The sequence below is a fragment of the Bos javanicus genome, chromosome X, assembly GCF_032452875.1.
Source record: "Bos javanicus breed banteng chromosome X, ARS-OSU_banteng_1.0, whole genome shotgun sequence".
NCBI lineage: Eukaryota > Metazoa > Chordata > Mammalia > Artiodactyla > Bovidae > Bos > Bos javanicus.
The window spans coordinates 113,321,145-113,345,493 of NC_083897.1; the positions used below are offsets into that span (position 1 = coordinate 113,321,145).

Here is a 24,349-nt window from a genome sequence, read left to right on the forward strand (position 1 = left end):
TGAGTGTACAGAGCATACAGATTAAAAGTTACATTGGCCTTACTTTTCTTTTTCTCCTATCACAAAAACAAACATTATATTTCTATTTATTGGGAATCAATAACATTCATGTATTTAAGTGCAGGCTAGGTGGCTGTAAGAAATAAGCCAGAATTCCACTTGGTAGATCTGAGTCACATGATCGTATCTAGCCTTCAAGGAGGGTTGCAAAAGATGTCTCCGTCTGGCTGAGTAGTCAGTGTCCTGATGAAATGATGAGTAGGTAATGTTCTAAAATGAAGACACAGAGGAAGCATTCTGGAGGACAGATTTATTTATTTATTTATTTTTTTAAATTTTTTTTGAAGGACAGATTTAAATAAATCAATTCTGACTATCCCATTACTGGCTACAATTGTTTAGCATATCAATTGAACACAAAAATCTAACCATAGAAAAATATTTATGTAATTAAATAGAAGTTTATATCTGTGATGATCATTATGTTTGGAAAAATATAAGCTTCAGCAAAGTTTAATCTACATGATTTACTGACTTTAACCACTAAGAGATTTCTTTTATTCCTCATTTAATTTCAGTAGTCAAAAGTTCAAAGCCAGTTAAATAATTCTGTCAGATTAAAGCCTTTTCATATCCACAGTGTTAGCTAAAGATTAAAATGGTTAAATATAATTCCCTAGAAAAATAATTGGTCCTCTGATAGTTTAAATCCTTCAGCATTTTCGATAGTTGATATTTACCATTTTGCATACATTGCCCATTCGTTTTTCTTAACACAGTCTTAGGATACCAAGAGTTACCTGTGAGAATCACACACACATACAGGTACATAAATGCTGAGTTTAACTCTGAGTATTAAATAACACAAAACAATTGATGTCTAGTCACTGATGTAACGAGTCATGATTTTCACATGTATCTCAGGGACAAATGTTTATAATAGTCAACATTAAGAACGACAATTATAACTTTACTCAGTTATCCTTCTCTCCTTTGGCTGCACTTTATTCCTAAAATTTAATGACAGTCATGTGACAGAATGTATCATTCTGTTTCGCCAGTGGTTCTCAGTGTTGGTTGCACACTGAAATCATCTGAGAACCTTAAAAGCCTATCAGTGTTGACGGCCCACCCCCAGAAATTCTGATTTAATTGGACTGTGAGGTCAGTGTCTCTAAATCTCTAATATTCAGCACAGTTTGAGACCTATTAGCTAATGCAATACAAGCAGTCTTAGGAAATCTATGTTCAGTTCAGCCAACCATGTCCTGTATTTTTTTTTCCTCAAACAATCACCTTTCACAGTTTAAAGAGATCTGGCCTCTGGTCCTAGATTATCTGGATAATTGCCTCAACTTATCACTCCTCTTCGCTGTAAAAGCATGAGAACTATTACTTATTTCTAAAGTCTGTTGCACTATCATTCCCATGAAAAATTGCATATCTTTTTTTTAAAGAGAGCACAGTAATTTATCTGTGAAGTGAAATAACACTAGCAGATCATTAACTTGGTACAATGAATGCATCAAGCAGCTGTTACTTAGAAAATAGAACATCTGTTAAATGCCACTGAAGTCACTATTCACTGTCATTATAGTTATAGCTATAATTTCTGTTCTACATATTCTGCCTTCATGAAATTCTTTTTCATAGACAATACATTATTAATAAAAAGTCAATGCACATTACTATAAAAGCCACTCCTTACTGTTTTATAGTCTTAAAATTTATCATTATATTATTCCATAACATTAGCCTAATAATAAAATGTGTTCTAATCCTCAAACCATGACAGTAGTGTTGGGGCCTAAAAAACAACTAATTTCATATTTTATCACATTTAAGACATATGAGATCAAGTGATACACTTGATTTAATTATAGATGTTGTGGATCAAAGAAACACCACTCCCTTAAATGTGAATATAGATTGCAAGTTTTATCTCATTTCAGAAACTTTAATATGTACAAATGCACATGTTAGAATTGTGGTAATGTGATAATTTGTTCACTTTCTTCCCATGAATATATTTTGTAGCTAAAGGTAAAAACTCTCTCTCATATCTGATGACCAGAAATGGTATAATATTTATGCAGACTGACTGAAGGCAGAATTCAATGGGGAGGGTAACCTTTTAAAATACCTTTTATTGGTTAGTCAACCTTTCTTATATGGAGAACTTGCACAAGAGATAAAAGAAGATCAAATAAACAAGAATTTTGCAGCATCCTAGTAAAGGAAGGAAGACATATGGAAATGGTGTTGTGACAATTTAAATCTACATTGAGTTCTACTGTTATCTGACATTTTTTTCCTGTATCATAAAACCTAAGAACACCAGTGGATAGTTCACATTTAGCTGCTGTTAAAACTCCTGAAACAAGACTTATGACCATGGCATCAGTTCAGTTCATTTCAGTAGCTCAGTCATGTCTGACTCTTTGTGATCCCATGGACTGCAGCACGCCAGGCTTCTCTGTCCATCACCAACTCCCAGAGCTTGCTCAAACTCATGTCCATCGAGTTGGTGATGCCATCCAACCGTCTCATCCTCTGTCATCCCCTTCTCCTCCCGCCTTCAGTCTTTCCCAGCATCAGGGTCTTTTCCAATGAGTCAGTTCTTCGCATCAGGTAGCCAGAGTATTGGAGCTTCAGCTTCAACATCAGTCCTTCCAATGAATATTCAGGACTGATTTCCTTTAGGATTGACTGGTTGGATCTCCTTGCAGTCCAAGGGACTCTCAAGAGTCTTTTCCAACACCCTGTTCAAAAGCATCAATTTTTCAGTACTCAGATTTCTTTCTACCGTGTCATAAGTCAAAATAAAACTGAGTGTTCATAATTGTGCTTTTAATTCAGCTTTAAAATTGATCCTAGAAGTTGTCACATTACTGTAAGATTGAAAAAACTAAAAGAGCTGAGTTTCAATTTATTCAGTTTAATTTGAACTTGCCCGTTCAAAATGGTAGACCTTCCAAAACCCTCCCCAACCCTCACCTCATAAGGCAACAGAAGGGAACATGTATGCTGAGGATTTAATGCATTTTAAGAGGAAGAAATACATTTTCAATTTGATTTATCCATCTCATCAACCCCATAAGTCTACCTTTCTTAAAGAGTACCAGGTGAGGGTGTAACGAGAATGACCAACACAGTAGCTATGGTTGAATTTAGTAATTCAGTTCTCAATACATCTGCAAGTATGGACGTTCTTCTGTTGTAGGAAGCTTTTAATGTATGGGAAAATGGTTTCTTGACATCATAAAATATATGTTTTTAGTTTCCAGTTAGTGCCCCATATTCCCCTTTTCCTCTTCCTTGCAAAGAGTCAGACATGACTGGACAACTGAACTGAACTGATTCCCCTTTTGGTGGCATTTCATTCCAACCTTCATACTTTCTTATCCTTTTATACAGTCTTTAGTCAGTCTAAACCATCCAGCCCTTTATGGTAAACTCTGATTTCAAGCATTACCTCTCCCTTGAAGCCATTTACACTTATTCCAGCCATGAATTATCCCAGCCATGAATTATCCTTTCCTCCAAATAATGTTCTTTCTAATATGATAGCAAAATTATTGCATTCCAACTTTTCTCTACAGCTACACTTTAGATAACATTAGAGCAGAGTATACAAAGATTGCCTCCTTCCTTATCTCTGGCAGTGAAAGTCACAGTGTAGAGTGAGTGTTAAGCATCTGATGTTCATTGACTCATCAAAGTTGAAGTCCACATCACAGAGCAAGTTCAGTAAATTTCTTAAAATCTAAAATTTATTGTTTGTAAGCCATGCCATTAATTCAAAATGCTTTTGTGGGGAAATTTTTTTAAAAAATTCAGTAAACAAGCACAATATATTTCCTAACCCAAAATAGTATTTATACAAGTGATTCAATACTAGTTTGTTCTTGAATATTACATGTAAATGTTCAGCTTTAGGTCTTTTTACAAAAGGAGTGTATTTTTCTCCTGAGTCACTTTTAGCCATAAGCAGTTTTAAACTACTACAATGATCACTGCTTTTTTTTCAAGTTCATATTCATGATGGTGCTAACTTCAGCATACTTGAGTTTGTTAACATTGAAAACCCTGAAATGAAATCAAACATTAGTCCACATGTCTTGTTTTCTTATGCTCATTAACTGAATGAAATATCACTGGGCATTAAACATTTTCTCTTGAGAAGTAGCTGGAGAATTTGGGTAGATTTTAATGCATAATAGTTGTTTGGGACCCCTTAACTGTTTGCACCATTATTCCTTAAATTCAAAACTTCTCTGATGTCTTCTGAGATTTGGGAATTTCCATCGCCTTTCATCACTTTGGCTGATCTGGGAAGGGACAGATGTCTGTGTACATAACTTTTTATACCAAAGCTTAAACTTAGTGTCATCTTTCTGAAGCTATTTTTAGGAATAATTAGTGATCCAAATATAAATTAAGATTTAACTTTGTGAAGTGTTACCTTTACAAATAAATGAACTCTAGTGACAGGGCAGTAGTTTGGAATGCAGGAAGTAGGAAATGATCATTTGCATATATTTTCATGTTTTTTTATATTCAAATATAAGTTTTATAAGGGTAAGGACTTTGTTTCCATCCTTTTACTCACAGTACCTAGAACAATGACCACCACATATAGTTGTAAAGATTGTGTACTAACAAAGGGTACAGGCAAAAGGAGTAAAAGGACGGAAATCTAGTCCGTGACACTCACAAGTCAAAATCCAGAATGACTTTTTCTCCCCCAAAACAGCATTTCTCATAATTTCATAAAAAATGCTGAGTAAAATCCCCTATGTCCCTGCTGAAACAGTGATGCATTTAACAGGCGCTCCGTAGCATTTAGGATTAATACGTGAAGGAATTCATTTTATGAACTGCTGTGCTCACTCATGTACAACAGATGACACCTACATTACAAATAATCCTCTGCATGGTAGCTGATAAGTTCATTGAGCATTAATTACCTTAAGTTCAAATATTTTTGCATTGAAAAAGGAAAATACAAGTAGAAAAGCCTATCTTAGAATTGAAGAAACAGTGATTGTCTTTTGTATAGAAATTAGTTTATACCCTCTTTTAGCCTCATTTATCCCCTTCCTTATTTGGTATTTGTGTGTGTGTATGTATTTGTAGATTTATATATATTTCAAGTAGACTAGGACCTGATAATATGGAGGAAAGGCAACCGTAAGAATTATTTTGGTGTATTACAAATATAGAAAAGGCATTTTGAGAACATCTAGAACTAAGGATATATGCTCTTAGGGACCACCTTTCTCTCATTTACTTGAACCACTTTTCTTACTCTCTGTGCATATATTTCATGTTCCTCTATGCAAAAGGTCTCCCTCCAGTTCTTGTCATTGCTGTTTCCCAGTAAGAATTTGTCTTACTGTGGCTTTGACTTGCTATGGTAAAGACATCAGCTTCATTCTAAATGATTTCTCAGCTGAGGTGTTACCCTAATCTCTGTATCTCTTAGTTAAACTTCTTGAGAGAGTATCTGTTTGGCTCAAACTTACCCACCAGGGAATGTCAACAACTGTATGTGGGTAGGGGAGAGATGGGGGAGTGGATGAGGAGGGGTGAGAGTAGAGGCAGGGAAATGCAGGAGGGTCATGTGGTTCACTGTGACACGTCACAAAAAAGGGCTGTAGACAGAGCTGACAGTAAATGTTTGTACTAGGATCAATTTCCCATCAACTCTCTACGTAATTTCCAATACTGAATGTGCTTGTTTGGGGGTTTGAAAATAAGTCTTAGAAAGTGTTGGTGCTCTCTTAAGGGATTTTAATAGTATCTCTTTACTTCTAACTGAAATTAAGCACTTTTTTGTTATGTGTGTGAGCAACAAACCCTAGTGATATCAGTAATTCCTGTGAATTTGCCACCAGTCACAGATAAATTAATGAAAGATAATTTTATATGACATTCTAGTCATTCAGTATAATTCAGAACACCAGTTGTGCTCATCACTACTTTGAAATTATCCTAAATGTCTATTGCTAGATCATTATAGTTACACATGTTAGGAAAGAAAACATTTATTGCCACCTCATAAATTTAAAAAATATATTTTCTATATTTTATTATAGTATAATTATTTTTATTTAAAATCTAGTGTATCTAATTTTATGCTTTTAAAAACATTATTATGAGAAGGGATATTTAAGTTTTGCCAGATGTCAAACAGGTTTGTGGCACTAAAAATCTACAAATTCCTGCTATAGCAATTCAAGAGAGCAAAAATTGCTGAATTTTCTAAAAGCAGTTGCTTATTGGTGGATGGGTTTTCCAAGATCTACATTTATCCAATACATATACAAATTAAGTAAATATAAATATGTTTAGATTGATAATATATATGCTTATTAAGTGTATATAATCATAAATAAGTATGGCATCAATCATGTTTATGTGTAAATACATATCCATATATACTCTGTAGAGAACTGCAATATATAGGATATAATTTTCATCATTCCCAAAGATATGGTTGAAAGTTTAAACCCTTGAAAAATCTTACCATAGTAACTAGATGCATAGTCATTTCAAAAGCATTAAATCTTAAGGCTACAATATATTATGTGAGGCTCAAATGCTGTTCTTTTTACAGGCTACTCAGAAAGAGACTGAGAAACAGAAGGTTCACCTAAAGAGCATTACAGAGCTAGGAGAGGCCTTGAAAACGGTTTTGGGCAAGAAGGAGACCTTGGTCGAAGATAAACTGAGTCTTTTGAATAGTAACTGGATAGCCGTCACTTCTCGAGCAGAAGAGTGGCTAAACCTTTTGTTGGTAAGAGGATGAAAGATTTTCAACCCTTCTCCGTCATGAGAGAGACATTATAGAAACTTTCAATAATAGTCTTTATGTTCACAAAATCCTCAAGTCCATGTAAATGTTGATTCTTTTTCAATATCTACATTATATTTTTCCATACTTATGTTCTGTATGGAGATTGAACATAAAAGTAATTTGTATGCTACTACATTTTTGTATTTTAGAATTGTGCAAAGTAGGACAAATACTTAAAAATACTGTCTGCCTAATACTATGTCATGGTTTGTCTCTGTAAAATTAAGGAATACCAGAAACACATGGAAACCTTTGACCAGAATGTGGATCATATCACAAAGTGGATCATTCAAGCTGATGCACTTCTGGATGAATCTGAGAAAAAGAAACCACAGCAAAAAGAAGACATGCTAAAGGTAGCAAATAAACTTTTATGATGAGTAATGTTCACACTACACAACAGTTATATTAATCATCTTTGTCCTAAAAGATACCAGGGACTTCTTATTAAAAGTGAAAAATATCTTCTTTTCTTCCTTTCCTTCTCCTTCCTTCCTTCCCGTTCTCCTTTCTCCCTTAATTCCTTCTTTCCTTCCCTCCCTACTTCTTTAATTTGAATGAGAGTTCATGACTTAGAAGAGCTCTGTGATCTGGACATCTGTCCATATTGATCTGTCAGCTAATTACACACAACTTAAAAACCTGATAAGAAAAGAATTCTTGGATTCATTTTGGTGTTATATGGCAAATCATGCCAATTTTAGTATTAGTTCTATATGCCTGTGCCTAACACAAAGATTAGTTTCATTGCATCATTCACAGCCCATCTGAATAAACACCAGACGTCCAATCTGTATACATTTTGCCTATACAAAGTCTAAATCTTAGTAACAATACTGAGCTTATGTAAAACTGAACTTTTCATTCTTAACTACATGTAAAGTAGACATGGCTTTGTGTTCTCTTTTTGTGTCAAAACCAATTATTAGGACATCCTAAGCTGTCTTTCTTAGTGGCAACTTAGCCTTTACTTTAAAAAAAAAAAAAAGGTTCCTGTAAAAAGAATGAGAGTTATAATATGCAAATATATCATATTAATGGTATATTATATTTATTTGATGACATCTTTTCCAATTAAATAGGAAGAATTACATTTGAACAAATCTCATAAATTAAACAATGCCTTCCTCTGTTTTGTTGAAATTTTTAATAATTTTATTTGATTAGTGGGTTACTATTTAAAGAATCCTCAAACACTGTAGCTTCTGTCTATACAATTGATTTGTTCATTTTTTTATGAAATCAATATTTTCTACAGATTGCAATTCATTTGTAATGAAAAACTATAAATGTATTGCAGGCTGTGCCCCAAACATACTTGCTCTATTGTCTGTACCTTCTTTTGTTCTTCCTTCTCCCTGGATGTGTAGGTAAGGGATGTCACGTTACAGAGAAATTCCTTCAGGGTCTTTGGAAAAATAGGAACTGAGTTATTTCACTCATAGCCTCTCCAACCCCCTCTGTCAGGCTCAGCTTTCCTCAGTCACTCTGTCTGTGACACAGAATCCCTATCTGTTAGAAAATCCATTTTTTTTTCTGTGACAATCGATACGATAAAGCAAAAGGGAATTCATAAGTCCTCGGAAGGAATAGAAAATTGTTCTTCAGCTCCCTTTCTTCCTGAGCATGTGTTAAAGTTGTTCCACAGCTTTGAAATTGAGGAAAGGTACGACTAAATATAAGACACAACAATTGTTGCTGGCAACATAGAAAAATCAGGAAAACATCCCTTGTCCTTCTTCAGACTAAGGAAATGCTTTAAATAAACTTAGATCAAACTGAAGCAAGGACAGTGACCTATTTTCCTGAGCTCACACACATTTTCACTTTACTCCTGTTTATGGAAGTTGGCTTTTTCCTCCCTTGGTTTTCTCTGCATGTGTTCTTTTTCCTTCTCTGTCTCTCCACCCTCTCTCTAGTTCTCTCTCTCCCCTCCCCACTCTCTTTTGCTTTCTTGCTCTTTCGGTCTCTTTCAACCTCCACTGAATTACTAACTTCAAGCCCTGTCTCTTGCTCATGGAATATAGCGCTTAAAGGCTGAACTGAATGACATACGCCCAAAGGTGGACTCCACGCGTGACCAAGCAGCAAACTTGATGGCAAACCGCGGCGACCACTGCAGGAAAGTAATAGAGCCCAAAATCTCAGAGCTCAACCATCGATTTGCAGCCATTTCTCACAGAATTAAGACTGGAAAGGTAGGAAGATCTGCTCCAGGGTGGAAACTAGTGATGAATGGTCTCTTGCGAAGGTTGCGCAGTACTCTGAAGGGGGCAGGCCACCCCCACAGCAAAGTTTGCAAAAGAAAAATGAAGGCCAAAATGTATTTAAAGAAATTTTACCACTGAATCTCATGGGAGATCAATCTGTCTCCCTTTCTTCCTCCCTAGCCCCTGTGTCCCTCTCTCTCTGTCGTTTTGTTTTTCTTGGCACAGCCCTTCTAGAACTGGTTTCCGTATGTACTGCTTTATATATGTACTTTCAGGGCTAACTTACAGTACAGTAACGAATAGCATGCTGCAGGCTAACTACAACAAAAAGCACAAAAGACATACATCTAAAGAAAGCGCTACTGACATATTTTGCCAAATATAATATTGCTTGTGTACAATATGGAAGAAATAGCCAAAATGAGGCCTTGTATGTCTCTGCATGATCTAGGGTTGTTGTACATCTTTACTGGTTGCGCACATGTGTGTATACGTGTGTATTTTAACTTGCTCTTGCTAGTTGCCGATTCTTACTGTGATAAAATCCATTAGATTATAATGACATGCAAGCCATGAAGACAGATAATTGCAAAGCTTATATATCCTCATTTTTGTAATTTTATATGTCTATTTATACTTACTCTATTTAATGAAGAACCAGGGTATATGGAACTTTTGCATGAGAACCCTTTATATTTGTATAACATATAATGAGGGCAAAAATATTATAGGTAGCTTGCAAAACTATATAAACTCAGTATTCTTGAATTCCAGCTCTTTGGGGGAGTGTCAAAATGTAAGGTATTATCTCCCAAATTTATAAAATGTGGTTTGACACATTTTTCACTATATATGATATGCTTTCAAATACAAAAATGTATGTAAATGAAACACATGTGCTTATACATACAGATAATTGTTAGAAATAATCTTAAATGAGAATAACATTATTGCAGCATTTGTGAGTAAATGTGATGTGATGTCAGGTAAGTTTTGATTCCTGAAAGTTAGAATATGTTTGAAAAATAGTTTTAATAATTATAGACACTCAGTAATAGCATGATTTACATCTTCTAAGGCATTACATGTTTCACTGTTATATATAATAGCACATATAAAGGAATTCCTAAAATATATGGAAATATGATATAAAACTTAAATACTTTATTGCATGTGAAACATAATTACTCTTGAAAAGTCTCCTACCCAAAGCAAAAAGGTATTCACCTACCTTAATTCATTTCTTTTTATTTGTAATAGTTAACTTAATTAGTTCTGCTCATTTATATATTATTTTAAGTAGTGGTTCTCACCTGAAAAACACCTTACAGGCTCTAAAATTTTATTTTCAGTTCATAGTTTTTTTTTTTTTGGTAAGAATTTACTCTGCAGTTTAAATAAACAGTTATTACTTCTGGAGATATCATTAGATGAGTAATAGTTAAACAACCAACAGTTATTTCATTCATCTGAGAGATTACTGCTAATGCTTCGTTACTAAGTTTTGTATTCTTCCCATCATACTTTTTAATAAATCACTGAGCTAGAGAATATTTAAGGGCAGACAGGGTATTATTTTCTTGATTTTTTTTCAGCAGTTAGATTGAGATAAATTATGTCACAAGATTGTGACTTGTAGGTATTGAATAATAAGTAGAAGTCAGCCTGTGCCATACAAACTGACATAGCATGACCAACAGAAGTTTCTGAATTGTTCTACTTTCTGTAAGAATGTGTCAGTATACTTCCAGATATCATGTGTCAGGTGAGTCACTTGATGTGTTTCTTTTATTACTCATACTGAAGAAAAGCATATGAGATTTTAAATCAATATTTTCAACTATATATTACTTGATGACAGTCATTTTTACCTTTCAAAGTACTCCTTTTACACTAAATTGATAGAGATGACTGGATGCAACAGTGACCCCATTTGGGGTCTTTGAAGAGATAATTAAGCTTTGTCATCATGATGAACCAAAAAATATGTCATTAGAACATATGTGATATTTTTCTTATTCATTGTATCATCTAATGGTATTGAGTGTCCATTGTGCTTGTAAGTATGGGATATACAAGAATGTTAAAGATACTTGCTTAAAAATACATGTCTACAAACACAAGTTTAACTACTTATTGCAGTCATATCATATGCTTAATACTAGTACATCTTCATGGAGATTTTCAGTTAATAATGAGGTGGTCTCATCAATCACATAGTGTAATAGGAAGAACAGTGGACATAGGAGATGGATGGACTTCTGAACTTTGTCAGCATTAGGCAGAACATGCGATCTCTCTGTAATTCCATTTCAGTGTTTATAAGATATGGGGGTTGAACTAGATAAGTAGTTTTTTAAAGGAAAACTATCCCCCCCAAAAGGAATTATTATATAGAACTGAGTATATAAAATGGATAACAGTAGAATTACTGGATGGTGGAATCTCTGATCTTTTATCTTTCTTCTTCCTATGATGAGGTTCAGGGGTATAAGTTATGTGCTTAGAACACAATATAAAATTTCTGGGTTGGATTAGTTAAATTTAAGACTGATTAGTTGTAATAGTCCCTGATAATTCTAAACTTTGTTGGTGCAGTGAGACATGTAATGACTTGTATGTGCAGTGCTGGATTTCTTGGGAATAGCATTTGATCTCAAAGTCCAGTTCCTATTAGAGTAGGGCTTCTGGAAGGTAAGACTTGTGTGGAGAATGACTTTCTTAAGGTTGAGTATATGTGTAGTTTTCCCTTAGTAGAAAAACTTGGGAGAAATTTTACCATGATAAAATAAGCAGAAATCAACTGGGAGTGAATATGGAGAGAACTCAGTTTAAGAACTAATTTCAGGATCCTTTTTAAAGGTCAACTAGAAAGGGCAATTGAGTAAAGCAGAAATTTACTGTGAGAACTCATTGATAATGTCTGGATTCACTATTTGGTGAAGACTTTGTGTCCTGTGAGGACTGTCCATGTCAAGAAATTCCAAAGTCTAGAAAGCAATGTATATTGGGTTCCTCGGTTTAGATTGGCTGAGAACTTGTCCATCAGCTGCAGTTCTCAGCAGCAGTAATTTTAATTATATCAGTGAGAAACATTGTGGTGAGAAGAAAAGTTCTTAACTCCAAGCCAGAATACTTGGAGCGTGATCTTGGATTTGATCATTTACCTCACAGAGCCTCATTTCTATCCAGAAAAGTAGTAAGGTTATGCCTATATTATCTTAAGCTCAAGATTGTGGTGAGGATCAAATGATCTAAGATATATAAAAGTATATATTGAAAAAAATCTTAAAATCATTATAAATTATATAAAGTGGTCAAAATAATTCATATAAATAATAATTTCCATCATTATCTATATTAGACTTAATGGCTGAATTTTGAGAGTTGAAATAAAAATTGATGAGAAAAAGAAATGGAGGAAAATGGAGGAATAACTGATACCTCTTTCTGGTCTCTGCTGGAATGGGTAGAGGCCAAGAACCTGTGCCTTTGCGATTTCCATTGCAAAGGCCAGCCTTACAGATTATCAAAGGAACCAATTTAAGAACTGGAAAGTTCTAATTGTCCTAAATAGGGTCCATAAAGTAAATGAAATGCTATCTCTTCTCATTTCATTTAGGTTAATCAGTAGTATCTTGTGGCTTGAGAATGCTTAATCTCTCCTAGTATGTATGAAATCAATTGGAGAAGATGGCAGTTTTGATGGGGAGGGTCAGAGTTATAAAAAATCAATCAGCCATAATGTCAGAACCCTGGCTAAAGATAGGAGAAAGACACCATGACTTAACTCTTTTTGATTTAAACCCTCAGAACATGGTAGCATAGTGTGCTGGTGGTTGCGGGGAATCCTATCGGCAAAAGAAAGTGGCAGGAGAAAAAAGCTTGGAATGGGTAACAGGAAGGCACAAGTAAACAGACTCCTTTAGTCTTGTTGCACTTGAAAGCTCTATCTGTCTTCATCATCTGAGAAACGGAGTTGGAGAGGACAGTCAACAATTTGAGAAATAAGATATTTGAGGTAGATCTTAAAAAAAATTAATAAAGGAGGGGTTAGAAAAAGGGATGAATATGAATGAGTTCTTACCAATCATGCACTTTCAGGTCATGAATTTTGCTACTGTGGTACCTAAATGGTTAAGTAAGATGTGATGGATTCAAGGAGCTTACTGTTTAATGGTGGAGTTAGGTATATTCATGGATACTGGGCTGACAAAGAGTGTATGCTGAGTGGATTTAGCAGCCACTCCAGCAACCTAGAAGAGGTAACAATTGTGATAAATCTATGACAAAACCTCAGGAGCATATAGTATGTTCAGTGGAGAGTAAGTTCAGTTTACTTATGGAATAGAGCATGGAGTACGAAACTTGGCGTGGATGATAAGACTGGAAAGGATGATGAGACATAGTTTGGGCAGAGGTCATGACAACCAGACTAATGATGTATGCTTAATTCAGTATGCATTGAGGAATTCTTGATTTTTGTTTGTTTTTCATGCACTGTTGAAAGATTACCCCTGCAGGAGTTGTGAAGAAAATTCAACCGAATAATGACAGGAAGTAGGGAAACCAATTAGGGATCCATCACAGTAGTCGACATGAGAAACAGTGAGAAACTGAAATAAAGAGGTATTTGGGGAATGGAAAGGAAATGACCGTCTATAGAAGTGACTTTCTAAACTTTGTGTACCTGAAGACTAAGATTTAGTAGGCCTTTAGTGAGGGCTGATCATTTTCATGGCCAACAGGTTTTCAGATGTTATTGATGCTAATAATCTAAGAACCATACTCTGAGAACCACTGGTCTAGAAGCTAGGCTGAGAACTAGCCTAGAGGTAAATCACTATATGAAGGCCAAGAAGATGAGGAAATGAAAACTGAGTCAGGAGTGAATACTAACTAAGTGTGAAAGGCTGTCTCTGAGACAGAATAAAATTTACATCAAGATATATTTGTCACATTGTAATACTTAGTTTTAAAAGCATATTGAATAAACAGATTTTAGCTATGTCCTACTAATATAGCAATTGCATTACTTTGTAAGAAACTATTAGGAAACTTATACACATGATTTCCATAGATTGTGATTTCTTCTAGAGATTTAGAAATATTTCACATTTCTGTGGAGCTAAAATGTTACATATTGACTGTGTAATTGGTACTAAACAAAAGAAAGGTGAACTTGTTTTCTTATGTCTTCATTCTTTATTAAAATAGATTTACGTGCCATTAAATTCAGTTCAGTCACTCAGTCATGTCCAACTCTCTGCGACCCCATGGACTACAGCACGCCAGGCTTCCCTGTCCATCACCAACTCCTGGAGCTTACTCAAACTCATGTCCATAGAGTCGGTGATGCCATCCAACCATCTCATCCTCTGTTGTCCCCTTCTCCTCCTGCCTTTAATCTTTCCCAGCATCAGGGTCTTTTCCAATGAGTCATTACGTATTATGTGTCATTAGGTATTATATACAATATGTTCCTTAATTTCCATATGGGTCTTAAAATTGCTTTTGAAATCCATGTAGCAGTGTGTGTGTGTGTAATTACAACATGAGATTTGAATGATCTTCTATCACATATGCAAATACTCATAATATTATTGCTGTAATATTATAAAGTGTCAAGATTTTGATCTCCAATCAGTCCAATCCAATCAGTGTTAGCAGGTGCAAAAGTAATCATTCTTTGCATCAGAGACTTTTGTATATGTATATGTGTTTATTAATATACATGGCTATAAGAGAGCCAGTGAGTTTTTCATTTAATGTAGAATATATCAGGAAAAACACATGGTTGCATCTAATTTTATCTTAAATAGTGGCTTAATATGTGAAAAGTATAAATAATTTAAGGATATCTTAGATACTGTGACCTTCCAAAACATCAGTGGGAAATAAGTAATCCATCTTATGAATGTGACCTAAGAAATCTAAGATTCAATGGATTTGAGAATTTTAACTGAAAGTCAGTTTTCAATAATCAGCTTTATCAATACAAATACATTTATCTTTTTCCCCTTTGTAGTCTATTTCTAATGTAACACCTTCTCTGACAAAAGAGAACACTGTCTGTTAATTGGTACAGGTGTTCTTATTATACAAATATGTTTTTAGTAAAATTTTCTACAAAGATATTATTTTAAAAGGCATAGATGAAAACTTAGATAAATATATATAGCCATCACATAATTTTAAAGTATTACATATGGAATAGTCACAGCCAAAATCCTCAAATAATAAATTAGTACCCAGACTTTGTATTACTCTACCTGCTAATTTTATTTCACTGAAATAAGCAAGTTGTTAGCCTACCAACAGAATTTCTATATTAACAACATTTTTTGCACATTTGTAATATCCTATCTCTGTAACAAAATTAGTTCTATTGGAACTTGGATAACACATTCCTTTTGTGATCATTTACAGTATTTTCAAAGTAGTTGTTAATTGAGTTTGGTGAGCAGGGTCATTTGCTAGAACTAATTAGGTCCTATTAGCATGACATTTAAAATGATTAAAGCGATTTAGTGATTTCTGACCATGATACTTTAAAAAAGGCAAATGATTCCTCCAATCAGTCAACAGATGTAAAAGTAATTATTCCTTGGACCAGAACTTTCAGATGTTTACCAGGGGTTGTGAGAGAGCCAGGGAGTTGCCCTATTTCTCCGTTAGATAGCCTGGTTAAAAAACATAGATCCTAATTCATCACTTTGTCCACTCCAACATGCTGACTCTCAGCATACGTTCTTATCTCTAGTTGTATCATCAGATAATTTTTTGTTGGTCTGTTATGCTTTAATATGAAAATGTCTAGTCTCCCTTAAAACAATGATTTTTGTACTTCTTCCTATTAAAAATAATTATAATTAAACAAAAACCAGAAATGGGAGATGAATAAAGGAATGAAGGGAGAAAGGAAGAAAGAAACAAGAAAAGATAGACAGTTTTCCAGCTGTAATATTTTTAATTCATCAGTCTCCCCCTATGTTTTAGAGTTAAGTCCTTTCCTCTGCTATTTCAGTTGCTACTACTAAACGTATATAATCATGAGATAGAAAAGTATTTCAAGTTATTCTCAATAAAAAGTAGAAAGTGTGGTGATTATTGAACCACCAACATGTCTTAACCAATTAGTGTATTTTATATCCAAATCTAAAAGGTGTGACCATAACATTAATCTTATCAATTCAAAACCAACAGATATACTATGTAATGTCTCTTAATTAGCTTTACAAATTTGGGAAGTTACCACAATTTCACATTTTTATCCTCACAGCATCAAAGATAAGCCAGTACCTGATCTAATATTAAAGAATGCAGCCAATGAAATGTCAGTTATCCAAGTCAGTTTGTTTTATCTTTAAAATATTATGTCTATGTTCCTTGGATATATCTCTTATGAATTTAAAATAAATCAATGAATAAATCTATAAACTACTTCATCTGATTACCTTTGTTTTAGATAGATCTTTCAGTACACTTATTTCCCTTTGTAAGTTTTCTTTCCTCTCCAGATATTTTGATTTGAAATAACTTTATATCATATCAGCACTGTGTCTTTTCTGTATCATAGGATGTTACTGATCCTTGAAACTTTATCCATTTTGATTTCCATAGATTATTCTTATTTAATTTTAAATCTATACCAATATTGTAATGATTAATAAATTTTCAGAGCTGCAGAATGGAAAGAGGAGGCTGATTTGAAGCAATTTTAAACCAATCTATAGCATTTGGAATATTCATTTTTAATTCAGGTTTCAGTGTAATTTGAATGTAGTGGCCGTATATCATGATTACTAAGATTACATAGTCCATATTAACAAATGTTTACTTTGCTCTCTGTGTAAACATAGTCTTTATTATGTTAGTGTACCTGTGCACGTTAGAAGTAATATTTAATCAAAAGAAAGCTTACATTTTAAAAATGATAAAGTGTATCTGAGTAACTTTGAATGCTTCCAATTTACAATGAATCAATTTGTAATTGATTTTGCTTTTTTCAGTCTGTTGTTGTTTGTTAACTTGTTATATAAATCACCATTAATGCTAAAACTTTAACAAAGCCTTAAATTTCATTAATCTTAAATCATACAGCAAAGCACAATTAATAGCTGTTAAGCAATCTGAAGCCACATTAAAAATCAAGGAAAACAAAGTGTTGTCTTTCTCAGTTTCTCTGTCTCTTCTTTCTTTTGTGTCCGTTGATCTATCTGTTTGATTATTAAACTACCCTATGTTTTACTTTATTTGTATTTTGTATGACTACACAGTCATGCTAAAGCTCTTAAGATGAAAAGGTAAGTAAAAAATTAAATCGTACAAAACCTATGCCTGGTTTGTACTTTCTGCTGAGATATTATAACTTTTTATTATTATTTTCTATGTATTCTAAAGCTTATCTTGTGTGCACTGTTGGAAGTATGATTTAATTGTGATTCTAGTTCTTCTTTGGTCATGTACTTTCTGTAAAGTCAGTAGAATTAATATATGCTTAAATTAAGATAATTTATCTACTATTGATTTCAATTTATTCAAATAATTTATCATAATACTGAATCAAAGAGGCAGGCCTTATATACTTTATATGACTTAAACTTTGATGACTCACCAATGAGCTATTACTCATGATTCTTTGCTTCCCTCATTTATTTTATAAAATTCCATAAGTATTACAAATTACAAAGCCAAGAAAGACCAAAGAATAACATGTAAAACTTTTATTGGTCAGAGAAGTTATGACCTAATGGTGAACCAGTGAACTCTTAAGGAAAAGCAATTAAATTTTCCCAACTTCTTGAAAAATATTAATTACATGGATGTCAAATGGCTGGTCTTATCCTGCCAATAGCATAGCTTAAATAACTGAGTTGAGTAGGTATGGTCATTTTGGTTATAAAATTAGTTACTGAATAATTTGATCTATTGGATGTTCTAAAATTAGTAATTTATAAAGCAAGCACATTTTATGTTTAAAAAATGAGTTCCTTTTGCTATGGAAAATACAGAATGATATAAGATGTATTCCCAACTTTAGGAGTTAGAAATCTACTGGGAAGACAAAATATAAACCCTTGAATGTTAAATACTATTACATTCTAGTATGTAAATACATACTGCAACACAATCTAGGATTACACATGAGGAATAGAGACTCCTAATAAAACCTCTCAAACCCATCCACATAAATGTTCCTATCTCCAGAGGGCTTCCTGAAAATCCCCATACGTTCCTATCTCCAGAGGGCTTCCTGAAAATCCCCATACGAAACATGTCTGAATACAGGTAAATGAGATGGACATTATAAAAAGTATCTAAATCCACTAAAATTTACTGAATAAAACATCAGCATTTTAACTCCTATTAGTAAAACATTACTTCTGTGAGATATTTTATACTAATAATGAACTTTTGGTTCTTCTCAATGTCATAGCCATAATAGTTGCTGTTGATCTGTACTGTGGCTAATGTGGCTACTATCAGTAAAGTAGCCACAGATTACATATGGTTATTGAGTATTTGAAATGTGGCTACTCCAAATTAAGTTGTGCTCTAAGTATAAAATACACTGTGGGTTTTCAATTCTTCACATGAAAAAATGAAAATAAAATACCTTATTAATAATTTTATAATGATTATAAGTTAAATAGTATTTTAGATATATTGGGTAAATACTAAATCCATCTGATGCTTTTCACTTTTTAATATGGCAACTATAACATTGAAAATTAAATATATGACTTGCGTAATATTTCTATATCGCTGCATACCTCTAGTAAACAAAGATCTTTGAATTCAGAGGAGAGAATTTACTTTAAATAGATAAAATGTTAGAGAATTATTCATGTGAAAAGTATCTTACTTCTAACATATACTCTAATACATCTAGCACTGGAGTGGGTAGCCTTTCCCTTCTCCACGTGATCTTCCCAACCCAGGGAATGAACCCAGGTCTCCCATATTGCAGGCAGATTCTCTACCAGCTGAGCCACCAGGGAAGCTATACATCATTATCCTGCTTCTGTTTATATACTTTCAGCAGTGAGACACTCACCACTTTAAAATGAGTGCTTTAAAAAGACAAAAATTGCAGCACTAATTAGTTGTTTCTATATTAAACTAAAATTCAGGCTCCAAGTAATTTCTACCCAATTGATTCTAGTTGCTCACTTTGGAACTGCACGGAATAATTAAAATCTCTAATCCATGTAATAGTTTTTTAAGAAACAAATCCATGGTAGTCTTTGATCAGGAAATCTAGACTCTACACGTACTACTAATGAAGTCTAAGTTTACATTATCTTGCTTGAATAATTCATAACTAAGTACTAGTGTTTCCGAAAATCTATTTGTATCTACTTATATTATTTTTGTACTGAGTGGTGTCATGTTGCTGCTAGCATTTGGCCAGCAATTAGTATACATCCACGCATGAAGTGCTGGCTACTCCAGTCTCTTCAATTTTATACAATGGAAATTGTGTTACTTACAATTCCAGGTCATTCAAGAGCTCCTTCAAATTTTTCTTCCGCTATTCCATGATTAGTCATGCATTCACTTAATTTTTCAGGAAAATTTCATTTATAAGTGCCTTCTATGTACCAGAAATGACTCTAGGTTGAACAAGACAGACAAATTACTCATCTTTATGGGATGTTTGTGGAGCTCATCCCTCTCACCATGTGTTTTTTACATACTTGTTGATCTCCAAATAATTCCTGATGAAAATGCTGCACAGGGCCAAACTGGTGGAAAGCTTTTTGTCATCCTCCTTGACCCCACTATATTGATGCAGATTGATTTTTGTTGTTAAGAATAATATGACTTTACCAAACTGAAGTGTCAATTTTTCCATGTTTACCTTTAGAATTCCATGATTTTGTTAAATAAGTTGTTAAAATAAAAATGCCATGTCAACAAGTGTTTATTTTATCCTTCATAAACTGGACATTTTCAAAAGAGGAAGATACTGACTCGAGCCAATGGATGGGTACAAATTTGAAGGGAAACAGTAAGAGCCAATATCAATTGAGCCTTTTATATACCAAACAACATTCTAACATATCTGATGCTCATAAAAGCTCTATGAGGTAGCTATTCTTCTTATCCTCACGTTACACATAAAGAAACAGAGGCTCAAAGAGGAGATAACTTGCCCCAAATCTCTCAGCTGCTCAGTGTTGGAGCTCAAGTCCAAACTAGCCATTCTCTTGCAGGAATTTTAGGCTCTTCACCAGAAGGTGAATGGAGAAGGCAATGGCACCCCACTCCAGTACTCTTGCCTGGAGAATCCCATGGACGGTGGAGCCTGGTGGGCTGCCGTCTATGGGGTCGCACAGAGTCGGACATGACTGAAGCGACTTAGCAGCAGCAGCAGCACCACCACCACCACCACCAGAAGGTGAAAAACATTCTAATCCTTGAGGGAGAGATACTAGGAGTTCACCAGTAGACCTGTAAGAAAGACCTGTATGGAACATTTAAATAAGGTTAGAAAGGTCCTTGGGACAAGATTAGGGGGAGCCTTGACTATCATGCTGGAGTTTGGACTTTATTTGACTTGTACTTCTTGAGCAGAGAAGTAACATAATGAAAGCTGTGGTTCTGGAACATATTGACCTGATTACAGCCCACGGTATAGAACTGGTGAGGTGGGAAGCATTGTACATCTGTAAGGAGGTTTTTGCTATAGGTCTTGTGTGAGAACTAGGAGAGGTGGTATCTCAGAAAAGAAAGTGAATGATTCATGGTAAGTGAATTGACAAGTATTTGGTATTTATTAGACAATAGAGTGATGTGTTGGAAAATAGCCTGACTCATGTTTTAGACTTGGATGACTGAAAAAAATGACTTATATTTACAGAACTAGGGAAGTTAATGTTCTGAGCAGTTCTGGGCAAGATAATAAGCTCATTTCTAGACATGTTGAACTTAAGTGAGTAATCAGCTGGCTATGGAAGAGTCTAGATTGGAATTGAAAAGTGAGGTCACAGCTAAAGATAAATGACAGATATTATGAAAGTTATATTTAAGTTTTGAAAGATAGTACTCTTAGGGAAGGAGTATTGAGTTATTAATGCCCAAGTTCTGAGCCTTTGAAACTATTATATATGAATATATGGAGAAAGGATGAACTAGAGAGGAAGCACGTGTAGGATTAAATCAGATTATCCATTATAGATAATGGACACATGTTATTTTGATATGCAAGTACTTAAAAAGTTATTTTAGGTATCATTTATCTTCATACATTCACAAAATCATATATATATATATATGTATATGTATAACAATGCAGTTACTCTTATTAAATCTTAGGAAATGTGAACAACTCAATAACATAGACACCATCAAATTAATACTGTGTAGTTATATTAAAGGCTATTATTCTTTATCTTTACAATATATTATATAATATATGATTTTAATGTATAGAAGTATGTTAATAATAGAGATGCGAACACCATTCAAATGCCTATTTATAATACTTCCAATCTGTACTGATTCTAGAACATATTATTATATTTCAGATATTTATTAGGATTTAAAAACTAGTATTGAAAATAAGGCACTTTAGAAAGACTCCATAAATACTCTCTGGCATGTATACAAGTACCTAGAAGATAAGTGTTTATTCATGTTTCCTGTGAGAATTTTTTCTTGTGAATAGCATTCAGTGGTTCACTTTTTCATTAGTAACTAAATACCTTTAGATATTCTTTTTTCCTTTGACACGTTCCCACATTGTCCTCTAGGAGATACTGTATAATAAAGAGTAAGACAAGCCTAGGAATCTCTTGGGGAAGAGTGGCAGGGGGAGGGGGGAACAACTTGATGAATATGTCATATTGGCATAAGACACTGGGTCTTTCCTAAATTATTTTTTCAAGTGGAAAATGTTTAGCTGTCAATAAAATAAGATTTTTATTTGTCACATGTGAGTTTTCCAAAGCTATCAGATATAAAATATTTTCTAGTATTTTAATGCACAGGAATTGAATACAGAGGTACAGATGAATAGAATAAACATTTATATTATCAACTGAACTTTAATTTTTGCCTATTCTTTTGAATATATATTTGATTTTCACTGTAATTTCATTTATCAGTCCTCTTCAAGTGGTTTCTTTAGAAAAACAAGGGGTTAAAAAGATTTTTGAGACTATGGTAATTATGAATTTCAAAATCAAAGGAAATGTGATGTTTATGAAGTTGGAAAACATATATTCAGACTTTTCATTTGAGATATTAAGAGTTCATTTTTTTCATTTTTTTTTCTTTTGGTGTGTGTGTGTGTGTGCGCTACCGAATACAGCATTCCTAAGACAAGCTAATGACATTGTCTTATGGGAGCATGCCTGTCAATTCTGCCATGTTAAAAATGTCATTTAAAATATCTAAGCAGATTGCTATATATTTTTTCTGAGGATAAGGAGACAATTCTACATTTCCAACTGCTTTTACTGTTATTAGGTTAATGAGGCAATTTCTGATGAGATATTTACCCAAATGATATTTATATCAGAATATTTAAAATAAGATCAAATTCAACTTTAGGATATTAATAATTAGACCAGCCAAGTATATGGAAATTGACTTTTGCTGAAAAATCAGAATGATGAGTATTGCATTATTCTGCATGTATGTTCAGCTCTGATGATGTTAAATGTTTGTCTTTATTTGCATCCTCAGGTACTTTCCCAGTTGTATTTCAACACTTTCATAAAATATAATATGGAAACATAATGCATGTCATTATTTTAGCAACAGGAGGTTGAACAAATGCATTTTTTGGCTTATATTTCTAATAAAAAGTAATTTTGATTTAAATTAGCACTATCTTTTTTTTTAGGCCTCCATTCCTTTGAAGGAATTGGAGCAGTTTAACTCAGATATACAAAAATTGCTTGAACCACTGGAGGCTGAAATTCAGCAGGGGGTGAATCTGAAAGAGGAAGACTTCAATAAAGATATGGTAAATTGGTTGTGATAAAAGTGTGAATGAACTATGAATGAAATGAATAAATATTTCAAAGGAAACTAGATAATTCAAGTCTCCAACTAAATTCTCAGAGCATACCTTGTACATTTTGTGATTCTAATGATTTATTACAAATGCAAAGTATTGTTATTGAACTGTTATGAATGCCAAATTACTATGATATGGGCATACAGGAGTACTTATAGATTCTAATAAATCACCCAGCAATGTTTTGTCCATACTCAAAAGACAAAATGTAATGAATGGAAAAAAAAGTCAAATCAGAAAATAAATTAGAAACTTAATAATAATAATAATAAAAGCACAGACATCAGAGATGGCTGCTATTTTGCTTCAGTCCTATTTTTGGTAATGTAACATTTATTTTGGATAAGGGGCAATTATACATGATATAAACATTGTTTATTAAAACTTAACACAATGTAGTTTTACAAAAACATTTAACAAGTAGTATAGTATATATCTAAAATATGTGTAAATTCATGCTGCTTATTTCATGGGAAAAAAGAAATATAACCATGTGGGCTATTCCCAGACTCATAACTTTCTTCTTATACCCTGATTAATTTCAACATGTCTTTTACGTTTCTCTCTGGCTTGAATATTTCTGCCTCACATTCTTTTTCACTGACTTATTTTTTATCCTTACTCCTCTTCACAATTTCCTTTCCCCTGTCCACAACCATCACCTATATGGCATTATTAACCTTTATATATGTCATGCTAGAGATTTCTCAGACATGTATCAGTGCTAGAGACTTCTCAGACAGTGATTGAAAATGATATCAGAAGGTAAATTATAAGTTGTAGATAATAGGCACATGAAGCAATAGGAGAACCATTTTTACCAATCTTAGTTCTCGTTGGTATCATTTCTGACTTCCTGGAGCTGCCTAACTCAGTACTCCCTATGTATGGGTTTGATGATCTTGCCAACTCAGCTCATGGAAAGAAAGACCAGACAAACCTTTTTCTAAGATACCAAGTTACAACTACCTCTTATTCATGTCAAAGAAGAAACCAGAGGGCACCAAGGTGGAAAAGAATGCTTCTTACCTCTTGGGCTGCTCACCAACTCTGCCCTCTAGCTTTCAGCTGGTGTGGGGAAAGAAGTGCAGTAGGGTTTTTGTTTGTTCATTATTTTTGTCCTCAGTCCCAGGAAATGTTTCAGATTTTTAATGACATATTCTTAAAAGGAAGGTTTTTCAAAGACTATAAACATAAGTGTCTATTACATTATTTCATTAGACAAGTAACTGGCACATCTCA

The 24,349-nt window shown here is 33.7% G+C and overlaps 1 protein-coding gene across 10 annotated transcripts in view; it reads left to right on the plus strand.

Annotated features, from left to right (window-relative positions):
* DMD (dystrophin) overlaps positions 1 to 24,349 on the plus strand; it is a 2,228,404-nt gene that overhangs the window by 892,227 nt on the left and 1,311,828 nt on the right. For all 10 annotated transcript variants that reach the window (XM_061410475.1, XM_061410469.1, XM_061410467.1 and 7 more), the window contains 4 exons: positions 6,623 to 6,802; positions 7,090 to 7,218; positions 8,890 to 9,060; positions 22,931 to 23,053. In XM_061410475.1, the coding sequence (XP_061266459.1) occupies positions 6,623 to 6,802; positions 7,090 to 7,218; positions 8,890 to 9,060; positions 22,931 to 23,053 (603 nt within the window). The remainder of the gene's footprint in view (positions 1 to 6,622; positions 6,803 to 7,089; positions 7,219 to 8,889; positions 9,061 to 22,930; positions 23,054 to 24,349) is intronic.